A 17,608-nucleotide genomic window follows, 5' to 3' on the forward strand; every position below is an offset into this window, starting at 1 on the left:
ATTACCTTATCCCTTTAAATGTTTCTCTGTTTTTTTTTTTTTTTTTTTTTTTTAAGTGCATCTCTGCTTCCAAAAACACCTGATTTAAATTATCTGCTTGTTATCAAGCAACTGCAGGAAGTAAGTAATACCCAGTTAATCAAGTTAATCCAGGACCAAGATCTACACCTTTTATGATTGCTCATTCTACAGGGACTTTAAGCTATCAAAAAGAGATGCAATATTTTTTTCCAAAAACATTCAGAAAAAGTAGCCTACTTTTGCAATAATTAAATTAATCTGAAAATTAATGTAATGTTTTTTTTTTAACAATTTACATGACTTTGGTTGGTGATTTTTACAATTTTATTTATGTAGCCTAATTTCCAGGAACTTGATCCCTAATCACCAAACTGTTGATGGTGGAAAATTTCTGCTGAATTGACATGTTGTCAGATAGAAATGCTGACTGGTGATACTCTGGTAAACTTGAGTCACTTGCTCAAATTTCTTGCTTTACATTACTGTAGATTTCATAAGAACTACCCAAGCGTAGCATTGGTTCCCTTATAATGCGCTCTGATTGGCTATTTTTTTTCTACTGCACTACGATTGGCTGACTAAATCTTAAAGTCTGATTGGCCACTTCAGTTCTGCAGTGTAATTGGCTAGCTCTGGGCTGTTAGAGCTCGTTTATGGTAAGTCAAGTATGAATGTCTGAACAGCCAAAGGTTTAAATTCACCAAATCAATTAATTTATTAACATACATGACTGTGACCAGGGTTATTCAACCAAATATTGATTTCTGAACTCTTAAAACTTTATGAATATGAACTTGTTGTCTTTGTTTGAGGTCTGAAAACTCTGCATATTTTTTGTTATTTCGGCATTTCTTTCTGCAAATAAATGCTCTAAATGACAATATTTTTATATGAAAATGTTTCCCATAGTTTATAGAATAAAACAACAATGTTCATTTTACTCAAACATATACCTATAAATAGCAAAATCAGAGAAACTGATTTAGAATCTGAAGTGTTTTTTCCATAGCTGTATAAAGGAAAATAAATGAAAAAGAACTAAATAAAATTATTGAATTTAATAATAAAATAAAAATACATGGTAAACATATTGCATATACCTTATAAATGTTTATACACAATTGGGACGACCCAATATGCCAGTGCTTCTCAATATTGGTCCTGCAGTACCGCTGTCCTGCTTGTTTTAGTGTTTACCTGCTGTAACACACCCAGTTCTCCTCAGCAAGAGCTGGTTAATTAGTTCATTAGTTGGATCAGGTGTGCTGTAATTAGTATGAACTCTAAAACCTGGAGGGACCAGAACTAGTGAGAACAACTGCACTAAGCAAAGCCTGAAAAAAGTGAACACATTTTGTTACCTGAATTCTGTTTGGCTTTGCAAATTGCAGCAATTCATTTGCTTCTTGCTTCTTTTGCTTTTGTCAAATAATACATAATATTTCAGTTTTTGTTTTCAAAATCTGGTTAAACAGCCAATCAAACAACAGCTCTTTTCCATTTTGCATTTGTATTTTATGTCAGAAGCATATCCTCTATAAAACATGTTTCTATAGGTGAATGTTGGGCTGTTTGGCATTTCAAAAATTACTAGCCCCACAGTTCAGTCCTGCACTCTGATTGACTAGCTAAGTGCTGCAAAGGCTTGGCTAGTTCTGCCTTGCTCATTGATTGACTATTTTAATCAGTCTCATTGGCTGTTTGTATCCTGCAGTCTGAATTGTTTGTTAAATTCTGAGATCGTATTGGCTAGTTAATCTCTAGTTTATTCTGCTGTCTGAATCTGCACTTAGGCCCAAACCCATTTCACCCCTTGGCCCTTCCATACAGCCCAAAGCTAATTTCAGGTCCCTATCAAAAAGGATTTAAGGAATGGGGAATATTAACATATTGCTTCACCACCTGCCCCCTTTCTGTCATACGATGCCCTAAAGTTAACTAGTTAACCAGCAGCTAGGTTGAACTTTTGCGCTCCACTGCTATATATCTGTATCGGGTAATTCTTAGAGGGAGGATTTCATCCCTTTTCTTGTAACTCTCTTCTCAGCGGAAGGGGTTACACTCGAAAGCAAGGGTAGGGGTAAAAGAGAAATGGGATTGGGCCTTAGCACTTTACCCCCATCCCCACCCCATCCCCTTTCCAAGCCTAGGGAATCATGCAAAATATGAAGTTTTGCATTTGAATACAAATTATAAATAAGCAAAGTATCAAGTGTATTCAAATAAGTAGAAAACCAATAAAGTGTTCACAATATTGTTTTTTTTTTTGGCACCTTATCCGTTTGTACCAAAACAACATTGTCTTGAAAGAAGTCAGTGGAATGTAAGGAATGGGAAATGGTGAAACACTTTCTCTGGATTTAATAGAGACCATGCGTAACAAACTGCTCCTATAAATAATGGGAATAAAACTTAAAAGGCGGCAACACCTGAGCTCTCAGTCTGCAGAGGACCCAGTGGTTTAGGGATGAGGCTAGCTGTGCGCATTTCATACTGCTGTCAGGATATCTCCCTCCGTTTAGGCTGTTAAAACGAGGTTAAAGACTTTTAGACTTTTTAAACATTTTGTTTTCTTTGGTCCAATTTTTGTCTGTCTCTTTCTACTGGTCATGTCAGCAGCACTGATGCTCTTTATCCTGGTGTCCTATGGAATTGCGTCATCTAGTGTGTTAGTAAGTGATTTATTTATTTTTTCTTAATATGTTATATTTGATGATTAGAAAATTACAAATCTGTGATAATGTTTTTTTTGTCTTATTGTCTAATTAAGGGAGATGATGAGTGTCATGTGGAGGTGTCTAATCTAAGAGCTAGTATACAGAAGCTTGATGAAGTGTTGTTGCTTGGCGAGTGGAAACTGGCGCACATGCGTGCACACCGCCGCTTCAAACAGGTGCCCAAACTGGATCCATTGATAGACCACAACGAGACCACCTTACCATCACTGCCGAGCACCGGGGGAAACATACTGGTTCATGACAGAGGTGATATGTTGCACCAAGGTCACTGCACACTATACATCTACAAGTATATAGCTATCTCTTCTAATTAATGAATTGAGGGTCTATTTAAAGCAACAGTACGTAGCATTTTTAACAGTTTCATAACATGGTGATGCTCCATTGACTTTGTACTTGGGTACCTGTACTTGGCTCGGCATGGCGCTAGCTGCTCTGTGTTACTTTTGAGGAGCATTCGGGTAAAAACTCGTGTGAAAACTGTATAATTATCGTTATCGTATCATATTAGTCATATTATTTTAAAAATCCTGTAATGTTATTGTACCATTATAGTTCAAATGCTTGTATTAATTTCTGTGTCACTTCTCAATAGTCAGAAAAAAATATGTGATAAGTGTTTCCTTCTTGAGAAGTGGCCTCACTGTAAGAAATACAATAATTCCAAATCTCTCATAATGCTGCTTTGTATTTTTATGGTGTGATACTTTTTGTACCAGAATTCCAGTCAAAAGTAAACTTTTGTATACTTTAGTATACATGGGTTGGGACAAACCTCTGTAGGCTAAATGTTTAATGTTTTTTTAGATAATCCAATACATTTTAGAATGTACAAAATGGACTATATGGACTGCAGATAAATAGTTTATTTTAATACTAAATAAGCATTTGTCCAGAAAGTGTAATGTTGGACTTTAAGCGTATGTGTACACAAATATGTAAATGTTTGTTAGATGTTTTGTTTGTCCTTTTCAGATTGCTCTGAGCTGTTTGACAGAATAAGGCCTAATAGTGGGTTCTACAGGATTAAACCCAAACCAACAATGGAGCCTTTCCTGGTCTACTGCGATATGGACGATGGAGGAGGATGGACTGTAATGCAGAAACGTTGCAATGGAAAAGTGGACTTTAACAGGTTATGCATACCACTTTCTTGTGATTTTTTTAATATATATTTGTCAATTTAAGTGTTTAATTGTGGGAGGTAGGAGTTCTGAGACTGTTCTTTGGTAGGATTCTGGCACACTATTGTAAAAATAAAGGGATGTTACTGATTTGAAACAGCTATAAGTTGCTGTAAAATTCAATATCTTTAATGTTTGCATCAATTGCAGAGACTGGGAGGAGTATAAGAATGGATTTGGTAATTTCCAGTTAAGTAAAGATGAGTTCTGGCTGGGCAATGATCGTATTCACATCTTGCTGAATAGAGGTAGGTTGATTTTTACTTCATTATTTTTTACTGCATGGTTTCACATGTGGAAAGAACGTTATCTTGACTTTCTTTGAAGGACAAAATGTGATGAAGATTGATTTGATGGACTGGAATGGACAGAAATCATATGCAATATATGACAACTTCAGAGTGGCAGATGAAAAAGTATGTTTTCCATATAATATCTTACTAAAACTTAAAACTAAAACAACTCAACGACTCATAATATTACAGTATTTTTTTTTTAAGTTTGAGCTCATACCTGTTTTTTTTTTTTTTATCCATATTTAATGTAGGATAAGTACAGGCTGCATTATGGCATGTACAGTGGCCGGGCGGGGGATGCTTTATCTGGTGGAAGTAACATGGTGGAGCAGTGGTCTGCCTCCCACAGCGGCATGGGGTTCAGCACCAGGGACCAGGATAATGATCGCTACCTGCAAGGAAGCTGTGCCAAAGAGAACAAAGGAGGCTGGTGGTACAACAGGTAAAGTACAAAAATAAACCAACGTATAGTTATTCTAACAATTTCCAACATGTCTATGTTTTAGGCTGTAGACCATTGTTTTTATTTGATATGTTTATATGGATAAAGTGCATAAGCAAATATTTGCGCCACATTTAAAAAAGTTATTTAAAATAAAATGGACTTTGTGTGGTCCAGCAGACAAAGGTGCTACCAGATAATGGATCAATACCTTTTCCTTCCAATGATGTCACATCAGTGGAAGTTCTAATAGGCTTCACATGTATCAGAGGAGGCCTGTGTTAGTCTTCACACTCCTAGTGTTTGCGGTATTACTAGTGATACGGGAGTTTATATGAATGGAGATTGGGCTTGCAAATCAGAGAGAAAATTGGAGAATTATGATCTGATCTTCTGATCTGGATCTACAGAAAACTAATTCATGCTTTTATAACTAGCAGGTTGGACTATTGTAATGCTCTCCTCTCTGGCCTACCAAAAGCTACAACACACCAGCTACAGTTCATTCAAAACTCTACTAAGAACCAAATGAGAGCACACATTACACAGATTTTAAAGTCTTTTACACTGGTGGCCTGTTTGTTTTCGTACTGATTTCAAAATTCTTCCACTAGTTTACAAAGCACTACATGAGCTTGCACTAGACTATCTTACTGAAATGCTTTCGATTTATGAACCAGGAAGGCCCCTCAGATCCTCCAGATCTTCTCTTTAGTTGTTCCGCGAAGAAAAACAAAAATCTTTGGTGATGCTGCTTTTAGCCACTACGCTCCAAAATGTTGGAACAACCTTCCAACTGATGTGAGAGAAGCTCAAAAGATTAAAATCTTTAAGCGCAAACTAAAAACCTATTTTTTCAGTCTGGCTTTTATGTAGTGCTTGTAACTTCTATTTTATATTCATCAACATTTCTGTCTATTTTATATTCAATTATTAATTATATATTTTTTTCTCTTTTCCTTCTTTTTATTTTCTTCAATCACCTGTGAAGTACCTTGATTTTCAATCGTATTTGTCTGAAAGGTGCTGTATGAATAAAGTTTGATTCATTAATTGATAGAGAACATCTTTAGCACAGTCCTTTATGACAAATGTCTGACACCTCTTGACTGGATGCATTTACATAACCATATGCAACTCTCTCACATTCATTTTAGACATAAAAAGTAGCTTGTTGTCTGTCCATAGACATTTAATTAAAAGTGGCATTTGTTGCTTATTTTCGTTTATCTCACTAACTTACATGTCAAAAGTCATGTTAGCAGTATGTAAATGGATCATGAAGTGTTACCTCAGAGGACAGCTTATGAACACTCACACCTGTGTAAGTTGTGATGTGTTATCTTGATTGTGAGCGAGGCTAAAGACTGGCCAGAGTACAACAATTTTTTTTTCTAAAGTCAATTCTGAGTGTTAAATCGCAGCATGTGTTTTTTCGGCAGGTGCCATGCTGCTAATCTGAACGGACGATTTTATCGAGGGGGAACGTACACAGCCAATCATGACAATGGAGTGGTGTGGAGCACCTGGAAAGGGCTTTGGTACTCCCTCAGACAAACAAGCATGAAGGTGCGGCCTGCGGCTTTTATGGACAGTCTGGGCAGTGGGGCAGGACCTGATGCCTAGTTAAAACCCTCTGTCTCATTTCTATGCTTATATCTTCACTTTATATCTACACTCCAAGAGAATTGTATTTGTAAGTGAACTTTAGACTAAAGCATTATATCAAAGAAAGTGGTGTACAGAAGTGGCTTATCTTAATATATCCTATACTGACAAATACTGACAAATCTAAGAAATGAGTGTACTTTATTTACTGAGAAATATTTGACATGTTCCTTTGGGATATCTTTCTAAAGCATGCGATTATATTACAAATCTAGACATTAAATACACAATAGTGTGCATGATAAAGTAAACAAGCATTCAAAATCTACTCTTTGTGTGAAAAATTATTTATGATGAGTCTGATGTGTCTAATGGTTTTCAAAGCAGAGAAATCAAATAAAAATAATATTAATATATTTTCATTTTCTAAAAAGAAATCTTTTCTAAAAAGAAACCCATAGTTTGTCCCTTGTCAAAGTTGCTTATAAGTTTGTAGTTATTGCAAACAAATAGGCTGAAATAAACTTTTACATTTTTACTATAATATCTCTGTGTAGTTTAGATGTTATAAAAAAAATAATCTCTTAATATGCATTAGTATCGAACACGATGGAGCTCGAACTCAGAAGCCTTAATAGAGGAGAAGAGTGAGTACAGCTCTCAGCTCAAACAAACAAATGCTACTGTTACTCCTAAAATATAAACAGGTGAGTACTCCAGGAAACAAGTCAAAAGTATGCTTAACAGGAGCAGCAGCTGTATGTGTGGGTGTGTGAGAGGTGCAGATAAATAAAGTAAAGAAGAAAAACTAAGAAGAGGATGGAGGGGTCAGAGAGTAAGAGTTAGTTATGAGATTTAATCCATATTTCAAAATAAATCAAAAGTGATCTACCTTCTGAACTTTACATTGCTAAATAAAAACACTACTTGCTAAAATGTCACTAAATCACAGTAATACGTTTGGGCCAAACTTTTAAAAAGATCGATTTGCATAAAAACAATATCACATTGAAAGTTTCCAGATTAATTGTGAGTATTAACAATTTAGCACTGACAGCACACATTAATAAAAAAAGGAAAATTTGACATATTGTTTTATTTTACAGACAATATATAACATTGGCTGTTCATCATCTCTGAAACATTACATTTTCCAGTGTAACGACATTCCCACATATAGTACTGCTGTTTGACTTCTATGAGTGCATCTAAATGATTCATCATTGCTGTACTAAAAAAAGATTCTCAATTAAAGGTATGAAAATAGCAGATTTTTTATTTACAAATATATATGAAAACATGTTCATCTGCAGGTTAAATCTTGGACTCAGCATGAGTCTATCTGACTTATTTCTCAAATGCAAAGATGAGTTTATAAAACAGCCCCATCTGCTATAGTCCATTGCATATTACACATTACATTTCATAAATTTCACCAGAGGGAAAACTAGTTTGTTTGCCTTCATGAAGCAGCTTAGTGTTCATGAGCAGTTCCTTAACATACCAAATATTTCCTAGAACCAATACCCAACTGTAACTGGGAATTCTGTGCCACTGGGGTCTGTAAACACACACTAAGCGGAGATGCTGAAATGTTTGACTTTCAAGAACCCCAGATCCCCACAATATTGACCCATGTTTGTTTTTTAAATTCAAAATCTATGGATACACTGCAATCCCTGCATCTAACTTCCTTATTGCACTTTTTCAAGTCTTTGGAAAAATAAAAGGGTTCTTCTCATGTTATTTCAAAGCACTCAATTTAGGATAAACACGCCATGTTAGTATATATAGCCTACAGCTCTGGAAAAAAGTTAGAGACCGCTTCAGTTTCTGAATCAGTTTCTCTGATTTAGCTATTTATAGGTTTATGTTTGAGTAAAATAAACATTGTGTTTTTTTCTATAAACTACAGACAACATTTTTATAAATATTGTCATTTAAAGCATTTATTTGCAGAAAATGAGAAATGGCTGAAAAAAAAAATATGCAGAGCTTTCAGACCTCAAATAATCCAAAGAAAACAAGTTCATATTCATAATGTTTTAAGAGTTTAAAAATCAATATTTGGTGGAATAACCCTGTTTTTTAATCACAGTTTTCATGCATCTTGGCATCATGTTCTCCTTGTTGGTTGTGATCATCCATCTTTCTCTTGATTATATTTCAGAGGTTTTTAATTAGGTAAAATTAAAGAAACTTAGAATTTTTAACTGCTCTCTTTTTTTTCCAGAGCTGTATATACTATTTTATGTGAAAGATTGATAAAATGATCCATTATATTATATCATATAACACTAAACCAGCCATTGCTGTGTCTTAATGTTTGTATGTTTTTTTCTAATGAATCTAAATCAGTAGATCAATAAATCAGTAACATCCCGTTGCATTGCCATGAGCATGCTTGCCAGTATTCTACCTTACCAGCTGGAAAACACCTCACAACTGTCAGGGTGTTTGAGTATGTGAGAACCTTTTTTTTTTAAGCTTACGAAGTGTAAATTATAAAATAACAAAATTTACAAAACAAAACAATGTACAACAAAGAAATACAACAGGTGTAAATATAACATTATTCTTACATAACATGCTTATATAACTTACATATACTTTACCTACGTACAAATATATATTATTGAATTTAGCCTTGGTAGTTTGCCTTGTGTAAAATTGATCAATACTGTTTAATAACATAAATCATCAATCTTTTTAACATAACATGCATTGGCTCCCAGAATGTATTTGGACACTTTGCAACTTAGAAAATTAGAAAAAAATATTTGTCAAGTAGAAAATTACCATTTTGGAATAATGTGTTTAAAATAAATGCTACTTGTTTTGACAGTTGGCTAATCAGGCCAATTAACTTACAATTAGAGAACATATACATTCAGTAAGCATGACACAGATGTCCAACTACTTTTTGTCCGATAACATAATCTTCTTCTGCACTTTTCAAGAAATTCATTTATAAGTACACTGTCAAAATGTAAAACAAAATGGCTCAATGTAAAATTGTGCTCCATAATCACTGACTTGCATAATTTTTTAAAACTCATCCAAATTCCTCTATGTTTTTTATGGCAATTTTAAACATAGTGGTTTTATTTGACAAAACAAACAAACAAAGAAAAACATACACTATTTAATCCCTCTGATAAATAAATAAATGACCTATATCAACATTATCTCCATATTATTCCATATATTTTGATGTTTTTTTTTCATGCCTATCAATCAGGCTTTTGGGAATTCACTTCAGAAGCACATAAGTACTCAGAGTTCATGAGCTGGATATAGGCTGGATGTACATGATAAAAGCAGGCTCAGATAAAATTAGGTAAGTCTGTGGTCCTTCATAACCTCCAGTCCATCCTCCTCTCCCAGGTATCCAGAGATGTCCATCATGCGTTTCTCAGAGTCAGTCAGGCCGTAAGAGGAGTTACTGTAGTCTGCAGAGAGTGGAAGGCTCCTGCAGCGGCCCTTGCGCTGATCAGAGCTGGAAAAGGTAGAACTTCTTTGCCGCTGGCTGCTAGCAGACGAGTTGGCTTCCCGAAGTTTCCTGGCCAGAATGTTCCTCTGGATGGGTGAAGGGCCTCTCCGGCTCCAGCTCTGTTCTGCCCTCTCCACTCTGTCCATACCCAAAGAAGGTGCTCTGCCCAATGAGCGACTGTTGTTCAGGGGATCTTTGGTTGGTGGTGAAGTCCCTAAATTTCCAGCAACTGGTTTGGATTTTGAGAGGGAAGGTGGAGTGCCCACCCATGGTCTCCTTCTCTGGTCACGTGAGCTGTCTGGTATTCCATATTTGGGTCGAGACCAGTCCTCCATCTCTGGAATGGGATGCTCCCAGGCTCTGGTCCTGCAGCTGCCTTCTGGAAGCTGGCGTGGTGCAACCTGGGTCATGCTCCTTTCCCTGAAGGGACGCGGTGGAGGCAGCTGCTGCAGCTGGCTCTCGTTGAAACTACAAGTCCTCCTGAAATTTGGATTCTTGGAGCAATCGAGTCGACTGCGCTCAACCATTGCCACCCAGTCCGCAGTGCGTTCCTGGCGCTGCTCCCTGGCACTGAAGGCAGACTTTGGTGTGCCCAGTATCAGATCAACCTTAGGGCTTAGCCTGTCAGGCAGAGTTGCAGAGTTTTTGTGAGGCCACATCGGCTCTGAGAAAGGGGACTTTGGTGGAAGGTGGAAGCGACCAATATTGGGTTCCTCTTGGTTTTCCATTTCCTGAGGCACTGGTGTCAAGCCAGCAGACGTGGACGCTGTGGCCTCCAACATAGTGTCATCAATAGGACTTTGAGAGACATGATAGACCTGAGTGGTCTCTTTAAGTCCCTGCTTTTTCATTTCTTTAAGCTGCTGCTGAGCCAAACGATAACCAAAAATCGGAGGCAGAATCTTTTGACCAGAAGGTGACAACCGTTCAGGGTCCTGGACCAAGGGCAAAGGTAGCGAAAGGCTCTGTTGACGAGCCAATACACCTTTGTCTGATGCAGATCCGGGATATGTTAGACCTTTCTGAGGTCCAGTGGCCTGCAGACTCTCCGAGAAACTGGGTCTCTGCAGACTGTACCCACAGATAGAAGCCTCGTCTGAGTTTTTGCGCCCGCTGGGAGAATGCATGGATTCACGTCGCACCGAGCTGCACTTTGGAGCGTGGCACAGTTTCCTCCAAACTGTGATGATGATGGTGATCAAGATGACCACCAGACACAGAGAGATACCGGCCACCACAACCATATTTCCCCCCAGAAAAGAGTGCAAAGCTGGAGGAGGTGGGAAGGAAGGAGGAGGCAGGTCCTCTAAACATCACAGGAAGGACAGATTTAGACTTCCACTTGTCAAAGTGCAACAAAAAGCATTTAAATCTAAATCTAAATAAATATTAAAAAATGTTCTTGGCTGAGACACTGATTTAGTGAGTTAGGGATGAAGCTTACCAGCGCAGTCTTCCAGGGAGCAGTGTGACTGATCTCTCACCAGGCCAGTGCACTGCATGCCACCACTAGAAGGCAGCAGACACTCACGCACTCGCTCTCGCACTCCCTCGCCACAGGTCACGCTGCAGCCGCTCCACGTTTGCCAGGGGCCCCAGATCTCTACTAATAAATCACAGATATATGGTTTAAAGACCAGAGAGAATGTGGTTGGTAGAATGTGTGTAAATCCTATACACATGATGCTGTAATAAAAAAAAAACTTTACTATGAACATGACTCTTCTTACTGGAAAATCCAAAAATAGACTGAAATAAAATACAATTTCCTTTCCAAGCATGAGTTTGCCAGTGACATACAATACATAGGAAATACATCAATTATAAGTAACATTGATGCAATAATTGCTGGGTTTTATGCATGCAACTGTTTTCATTTAACCATTTCAAAGCTCCCCAAAAGCATGCCCAGTAAAATCTGTATTTATTATCCAAAACTTAACTCTGTATATTAAACCAGGTGAGCTTGTGAAGGAATTTAGCAAATAAATGGGAGTGGTAGTTGGGGGCATCAATGAGAAATTTGGAACCAGACGTTTTTAATAAGAGAAGCTGAATTAGTTTATAATACCTCTTAGCATGGAACAATCAAGCAACAGAAAAGCAAATCAAAGAAATTAAGTTTACATCTATATATATATATATATATATATATATATATATATATATATATATCTATAAGATCTAAAAGAAAGTTGAAGCTAATAAAAAGGACAGGGAATGCACACTGACAAAAAATAAGAGACCACTTTAGTTCGCTATTTATGGTTATATGTTTAAGTAAAATTAACATTTTTCTTTTATTCTATAAACTACGAACCACTTTTCTCCCAAATTCCAAATGATAATATCGTCATTTAGAGCATTTATTTGCAGAAAATGAGAAATGGCTGAAATAACTAAAAAGATGCAGTGTTCAGGCATTAAATAATGCAAAGAAAACAAGTTCATATTCATAAAGTTTTAAGAGTTCAGAAATCAATATTTGGTGGATTATCCCTGTTTTTTAATCACGGTTTTATACATCTTGGCATGTTCTCTCCTCCACCAATCTTACACACTGCTTTTGGATAACTTTATGCCACTCCTAGAAAAGCAGTTTGTCTTGGTTTAATGGCTTGTGATCAACCATCTTCCTCTTGATTATATTTCAGAGGTTTTCAATTTGGTAAAATTAAAGAAACTCATAATTTTTAAGTGGTCTGTAATTTTTGTGATGAAAAGCAATGCTTTACTGTTTTAACAAGTGCAGAAACTCATTCTCACCAGCATTCCTCTGCACGATGATGCAGGTGTGTGCTGAACTGGGAGACTGGCTGTAGATGAGGGCAAAATGGAAGCAGTACTTATTCCTGCCGAGGTCGAAGACAGAGCAGTTAAACTCGGTCTCATTCTCGCCTTGGCTGAGGAAGTTAAAAGCCAGCTGAGATGGATCTGCTTGCTCTGCAGCTGTATTGACCTCCTTATACAGCAGCACTTTCCCAGTGGTGACCGTGCAGGGTGGGGAGAGCAGGCGGACCGACACTGTGCCCTCACAGCCATTCCTGTAGATGTTCTCCACCAGCAGCTTGTAGGAAAAGATGCGGGAAAGGTAGAGCGGCCCTGAGGATTTGATGTCCTGCTGGGAGAGGTGGGATTTGAGGGCCACCTGGATGAAGCCACGTTCGGTCAGCTGGGAAGCGCAGTCCAGCTCCACCTGCTGGGACTTGACGACCTTGATGTCACGCCTCATGCGGTTCTGCACCTTGTCTATGCTTTTCTTCCCGATCTGGTTGTGCTCCAGGTAGCTGACCTCCAGGTAGAGGGATGAGGTCTTGCTGCTGGAGCAGGCGTGGAAGTGGTCATTAGTGGACACAGCGATTTGAAAGGCGTCTGAGCTGTGATTGTTGCTAGCCCGCTCCACTCCAAGATGGAAAGTGGGCCACTGGACTCGCAATACTGGGCTCCACCACTGGCTAGATGTTTTGTTAGATGAGCCCTGCTGGGCTCTTTGCTCTATCTTGAAGCTGAAATTTCCAGCGTACAAGAAGCATGCGCAGTCAAACTCCAATGAGCCTCCAGACTGGTTAAACTGGAGAGGCTTGGTCAGCACGGTTACATTCTTATCAATGTCCACCAAAGCCATGGCCAGCTCTTCGTCCGTCAGGTTGCCGACTGCGTCGTAATTGACAAAAACGCTGCCATTGCTCAGAGCAACGTGAACTGAGGGCCACAGATGGAGACTGGCCATTGCTTAAAAATGAAAAACACACACAAATATGAAAATAATTAGTGAGCAAAAAGCAGAAATGGACAAATAATGCAGTTGTAAAAAGCAGATGTACTAATAAATGAAGCAATGAAGGGGGTGGAACTATGTAGGGAGGTACAATTTATGCACAATTTATGAATTTACTGGACAATATTACAATGTTTGCATTGTTTTCCATTGTCGATCTGTAACTCCAGCTGGCCAAAAGACTTCCTGTAGCTCAGCTGATGGAATACTGTGCTAGCAATAACAGTATCATGGGTTTCATTCCAAGTGAGCTATGTGGTTTTTACAGTCACAATCATCTAGGGTGAACTAAAGGTGATTGGGACAAAAGGTTACATAGAACAGTTTAGCTATACACGGTTTATATTCTTGCATGGAGAGGATAAAACAAAAAAAATCATCTGTCTGTGAAACCATCTGTCTGCAAAATCAAAATGAACATTGTCAATATTACAGAAATAGAAGACTGTCCTATTATTACTCTTAATTCACCCTATATTGAATAAATGTATTGTATTCCAGAAGAGTTTAAATGATATTGGCCTGGAACCGGCCCAAAAATAAAAAGAACATGCTTAGATCAATTTAACAATAAACAGGAAATATACCTACTCAGCATTCACAATCCCTTATGTACTGTGGTACAGTAATTTTTATTTGACGCATACAGTTTTGCATCTGCTTGACAATAGATCTCTGCTGCTCTGTGTTTGCTCGACAAGCCATTGTGATTTACAAATGCCGCTACGCGTAGGTCACTTCCTGAGAAAAAAAATACATACAAGGGGAAAACGGGCAGGAAGAGGCCCTCCCTTCTCTTCCTCCGAGTCCGAGCCTGCTCCAGTAAAAAGAGCTGAACCACAGCTTATCACTGGCCTGCATTTAAACTTCAATAGCAGGTGGAGCTGTGATACAGCCAAGGTTAAATGAACCTGTGCGCTGAAAAAGCGATAAATTAAATGTACTTTATTTAATTAGTTTTTTATTCAAATGTGTCTTTTGATTTTGCTTCAGCTCATTTACTTTAGAAATGGCTGAGATTAAATTATAAAACAAATCAGAACAGTGTATTCTCCTTCTTATTCATGCATGGATGAAGGTATCGCAGCCCAGTAACTTGTTGTTTGAACCTGTGAAATGCTGTAGGCTACCTATTTACATAACATTAGAGTTACTTAGAGATCTTAGAGTGCCTGCTTACCAAATCCCATAAGCAGCAGCAGCAGGAATGGGATCAGTGGGGTGAAACCCTGTGTCATTCCGACGCATGTGTCTTCTTTCTCTCTCGCACAGCATCACTCTCTTCTGCCATTCATTCATTCAAACATTTCTGTGAGTAACAGCCATTCAGACAAGGAGAGAGCAATTAATTCACCTTTGATGCTATAGTAGTATATAGTTGTAGTCATCCCTTAAAGGATTAGAGACAGAAACAGGACAGCATTGGCTTTAATTAAATTAACTCACAAATAATTTAAAATATTAATAATACATTAATAATAATCTAGATTATTTCATTATTTTTATCCTGTTGTTTTAGCTTATTGAGTATGAAACACAGTAATGTCTCATATGTTTCATAGAAAGACTAAGAGGTGTCTGACCATTATACTAACAGTGTGAATAGAAGTGTAGACATGAATAGTGTTATTACACAGCAATTTGCTGGGTGAGTTTCTTGTTTACTACATGCAGTACAAACGTTTGGACACAAATTCTCATTAATATTTGTTTTTTATTTGTATTATTTACTGCATTGTAGAATTATTATTAAAGTTATAAAAAACTATGAAGGCACACAACTGCAGTCAGGTACTAGACAAAACATTGTTTGGCCTTAACAAACACCGGATATAAAAACCCAATGCAAGGTGGTTTGGGATGAGTTTGGGACGAGAGCACAGAGTGCAGGAAAAGCAGTTATCAAGAGCTCAGAACCTCTAGAACTCCTTTAAGATGGTTGGAGGACCATTCCAAGTTCTGCCTAATGAAGCCGACTGAGAGAATCAGCCAAGGGTGGGCAAAGTTGGCATCAAGGCAAAAGGTGCTACTTTGTACTTAAAGAGTGGGAAATCTAAAGTATAAAAAAGTATATTTTAAAAAGTATTTTGGCTTGTTTAACACTTTTTTGGTTTACTTTATGATTTGTATAAGTTTTGATGTTTTTAATATCAATCTACAATCTAGAAAATAATAAAAAATAAATAAAGATAAAAACGAATTAAATGAGAAGGGGTGTGTCCAAACATTTGTCTAGTATTGGACTATTTATATGTGTAACTTAATTGCTTTCATGTCTTTTCATTCATTTTTATTCCGGCCACTCCAGTTGGCATACCACCCCCAAGATGCCCTATTATATATTTTTTATTGTTTTATCTTATTCTGCAATACTACTTTATTTATTGTCTAAATATGCACTGCTAAATTACTATATACCTACCTGTATTATCTGTCTGTATAGCTGACATCAGTTATCTTCTCAATATGCACAGCAACTGGTGTTTATTATTGTTGTTTTACTGTGTTTACTGCACTACCTCTATTACACAGACACTAAAATACTGTACTTTTCTTTCTTAGAATAAATGATTTTACTCAAACATATACCCATAAATAGCAAAATCGGAGAAACTGATTCAGAAACTGAAGTGGTCTCCTATTTTTTTTCCAAATCATCTGCTACTGGATGTGCAGAGTTTTCGTCTGGCTATAATAAAGTATCTCTCTCTCTATCTATAATGTATAAAATAAATAAAATAAAAATAAACATTGCATGAGAAGGTTTTTGTCCAAACTTTAGACTGGTACTGCACTAAGAAGAAAAACTGCAGTTCAGTGAATTTTATCAGAGCTGTCCAGACCTACATCCTATTCTCATTCATCTCTCACCCTCACTCTGACAGGTCTGATACATGCAGTTTCAATAAAAACTACATCATCTGCATATACTATTATTTTACTCCTTAAGTGAAATTAACATATTTTACCTTATTTAAAGCGTCAGAAATTAAACATAAATAAAACAGCCGTCTTCTCACAAACAAACAGTAACTTCAACTTTCCACATCCTCTCCAAACCTTCAAACAAGCAGTTCTAACCTTTCTCATCTCTCATACACTGGCTATAATATAATAACATCACACAGGCTGGGTTTACTCACGGTCTCAGTTCTGGAGGAATCAGGGGAGTCACTCCGCCGCGCGACTCGGAGCTCATCTCGTGGGGGAGCTCGCGACAGATCAAGCTGGAGATCCGGGCGCTCGTCAGGACCGCGCCGTGCACGCGCACGGGCAGCGCGCACGCGCAGGAGCGGAGAAGTACGTGATCCTGGGGCTGATCTCACAGCGAGCGCCCCCTGCCGGTCATTAGAGCAGCAGCTAGACTGGGATGTGGTTGGTTGAGGCGGTTTGGCCCTTGGCTAGAACAAAAATTCAATTTAGCAGTGTTGACCTGTACAATAGGCTACAGTTTCCAAAACCAGAACAGAATTTAAACAGGGATACTGACAGATTTCTAGATGCTCCATTATGTCAAAGCAAGTCTGAAGGGTAACTAGCTGGAAAACTTGGTTAAAACCGCTTGTTAAAACTGACCCAGGGATGCAATGAATGTTCAATAAAATATTAGGTCAGAAAAAAGCCATCAAATCACAACCAGCTTGTGAAAAAGATGCAAACTTCATTCATTAGAATCTGTGGAATATTATGTTTGATTCAGCCTCTGGCCAGAAAAAATAACATTCTAGGTTATTAGCGAACTGTTTTGCCATGGTGGTTGCTAAGGTGTTGTGTTTTATACTTTTAACATTTTACCGTAGTCCAAAAACTTTTGGCTAAAAATGTGTTTTTTTTGTGTGTTTTTTTTTTTTTTGGGATGAATAATAAAGCATCTATCGATCATATAATAGAGTTGTGTACAAATGCTATTGATCCAATGCAAATACATCTGGATAACAGGACTATATGCTCATAAGCTTTTTGCCTGGTCAGTCTCCAAAACATGAGTCTAAATCTATGTTCACAAATGTTTTACTAAAACATAGTTATGTGGCACCAAAAGCTGGTT

At 37.5% G+C, this 17,608-nt stretch overlaps 2 protein-coding genes across 2 annotated transcripts; one reads left to right on the top strand and one right to left on the bottom strand.

The window, feature by feature from the left end:
* The first annotated feature begins 2,365 nt into the window (after positions 1–2,365).
* fgl1b (fibrinogen like 1B) lies at positions 2,366–6,617 on the top strand. Its single transcript, XM_007252452.4, has 7 exons — positions 2,366–2,693; positions 2,792–3,005; positions 3,735–3,894; positions 4,094–4,191; positions 4,271–4,359; positions 4,491–4,681; positions 6,124–6,617. Exons 1-7 carry the CDS (start codon positions 2,631–2,633, stop codon positions 6,305–6,307), a joined length of 999 nt encoding a protein of 332 aa, XP_007252514.3. The 5' UTR covers positions 2,366–2,630; the 3' UTR covers positions 6,308–6,617.
* Positions 6,618–7,125: 508 nt separating this feature from the next.
* On the bottom strand, positions 7,126–17,333 carry LOC103042186 (thrombospondin type-1 domain-containing protein 1). Its single transcript, XM_007252457.4, has 5 exons — positions 16,704–17,333; positions 14,741–14,869; positions 12,549–13,514; positions 11,227–11,388; positions 7,126–11,088 (listed from the first exon to the last, which is right to left on the bottom strand). Exons 2-5 carry the CDS (start codon positions 14,796–14,798, stop codon positions 9,626–9,628), a joined length of 2,649 nt encoding a protein of 882 aa, XP_007252519.3. The 5' UTR covers positions 14,799–14,869; positions 16,704–17,333; the 3' UTR covers positions 7,126–9,625.
* Positions 17,334–17,608: the final 275 nt, after the last annotated feature.

Source organism: Astyanax mexicanus, chromosome 20, assembly GCF_023375975.1.
Source record: "Astyanax mexicanus isolate ESR-SI-001 chromosome 20, AstMex3_surface, whole genome shotgun sequence".
NCBI lineage: Eukaryota > Metazoa > Chordata > Actinopteri > Characiformes > Acestrorhamphidae > Astyanax > Astyanax mexicanus.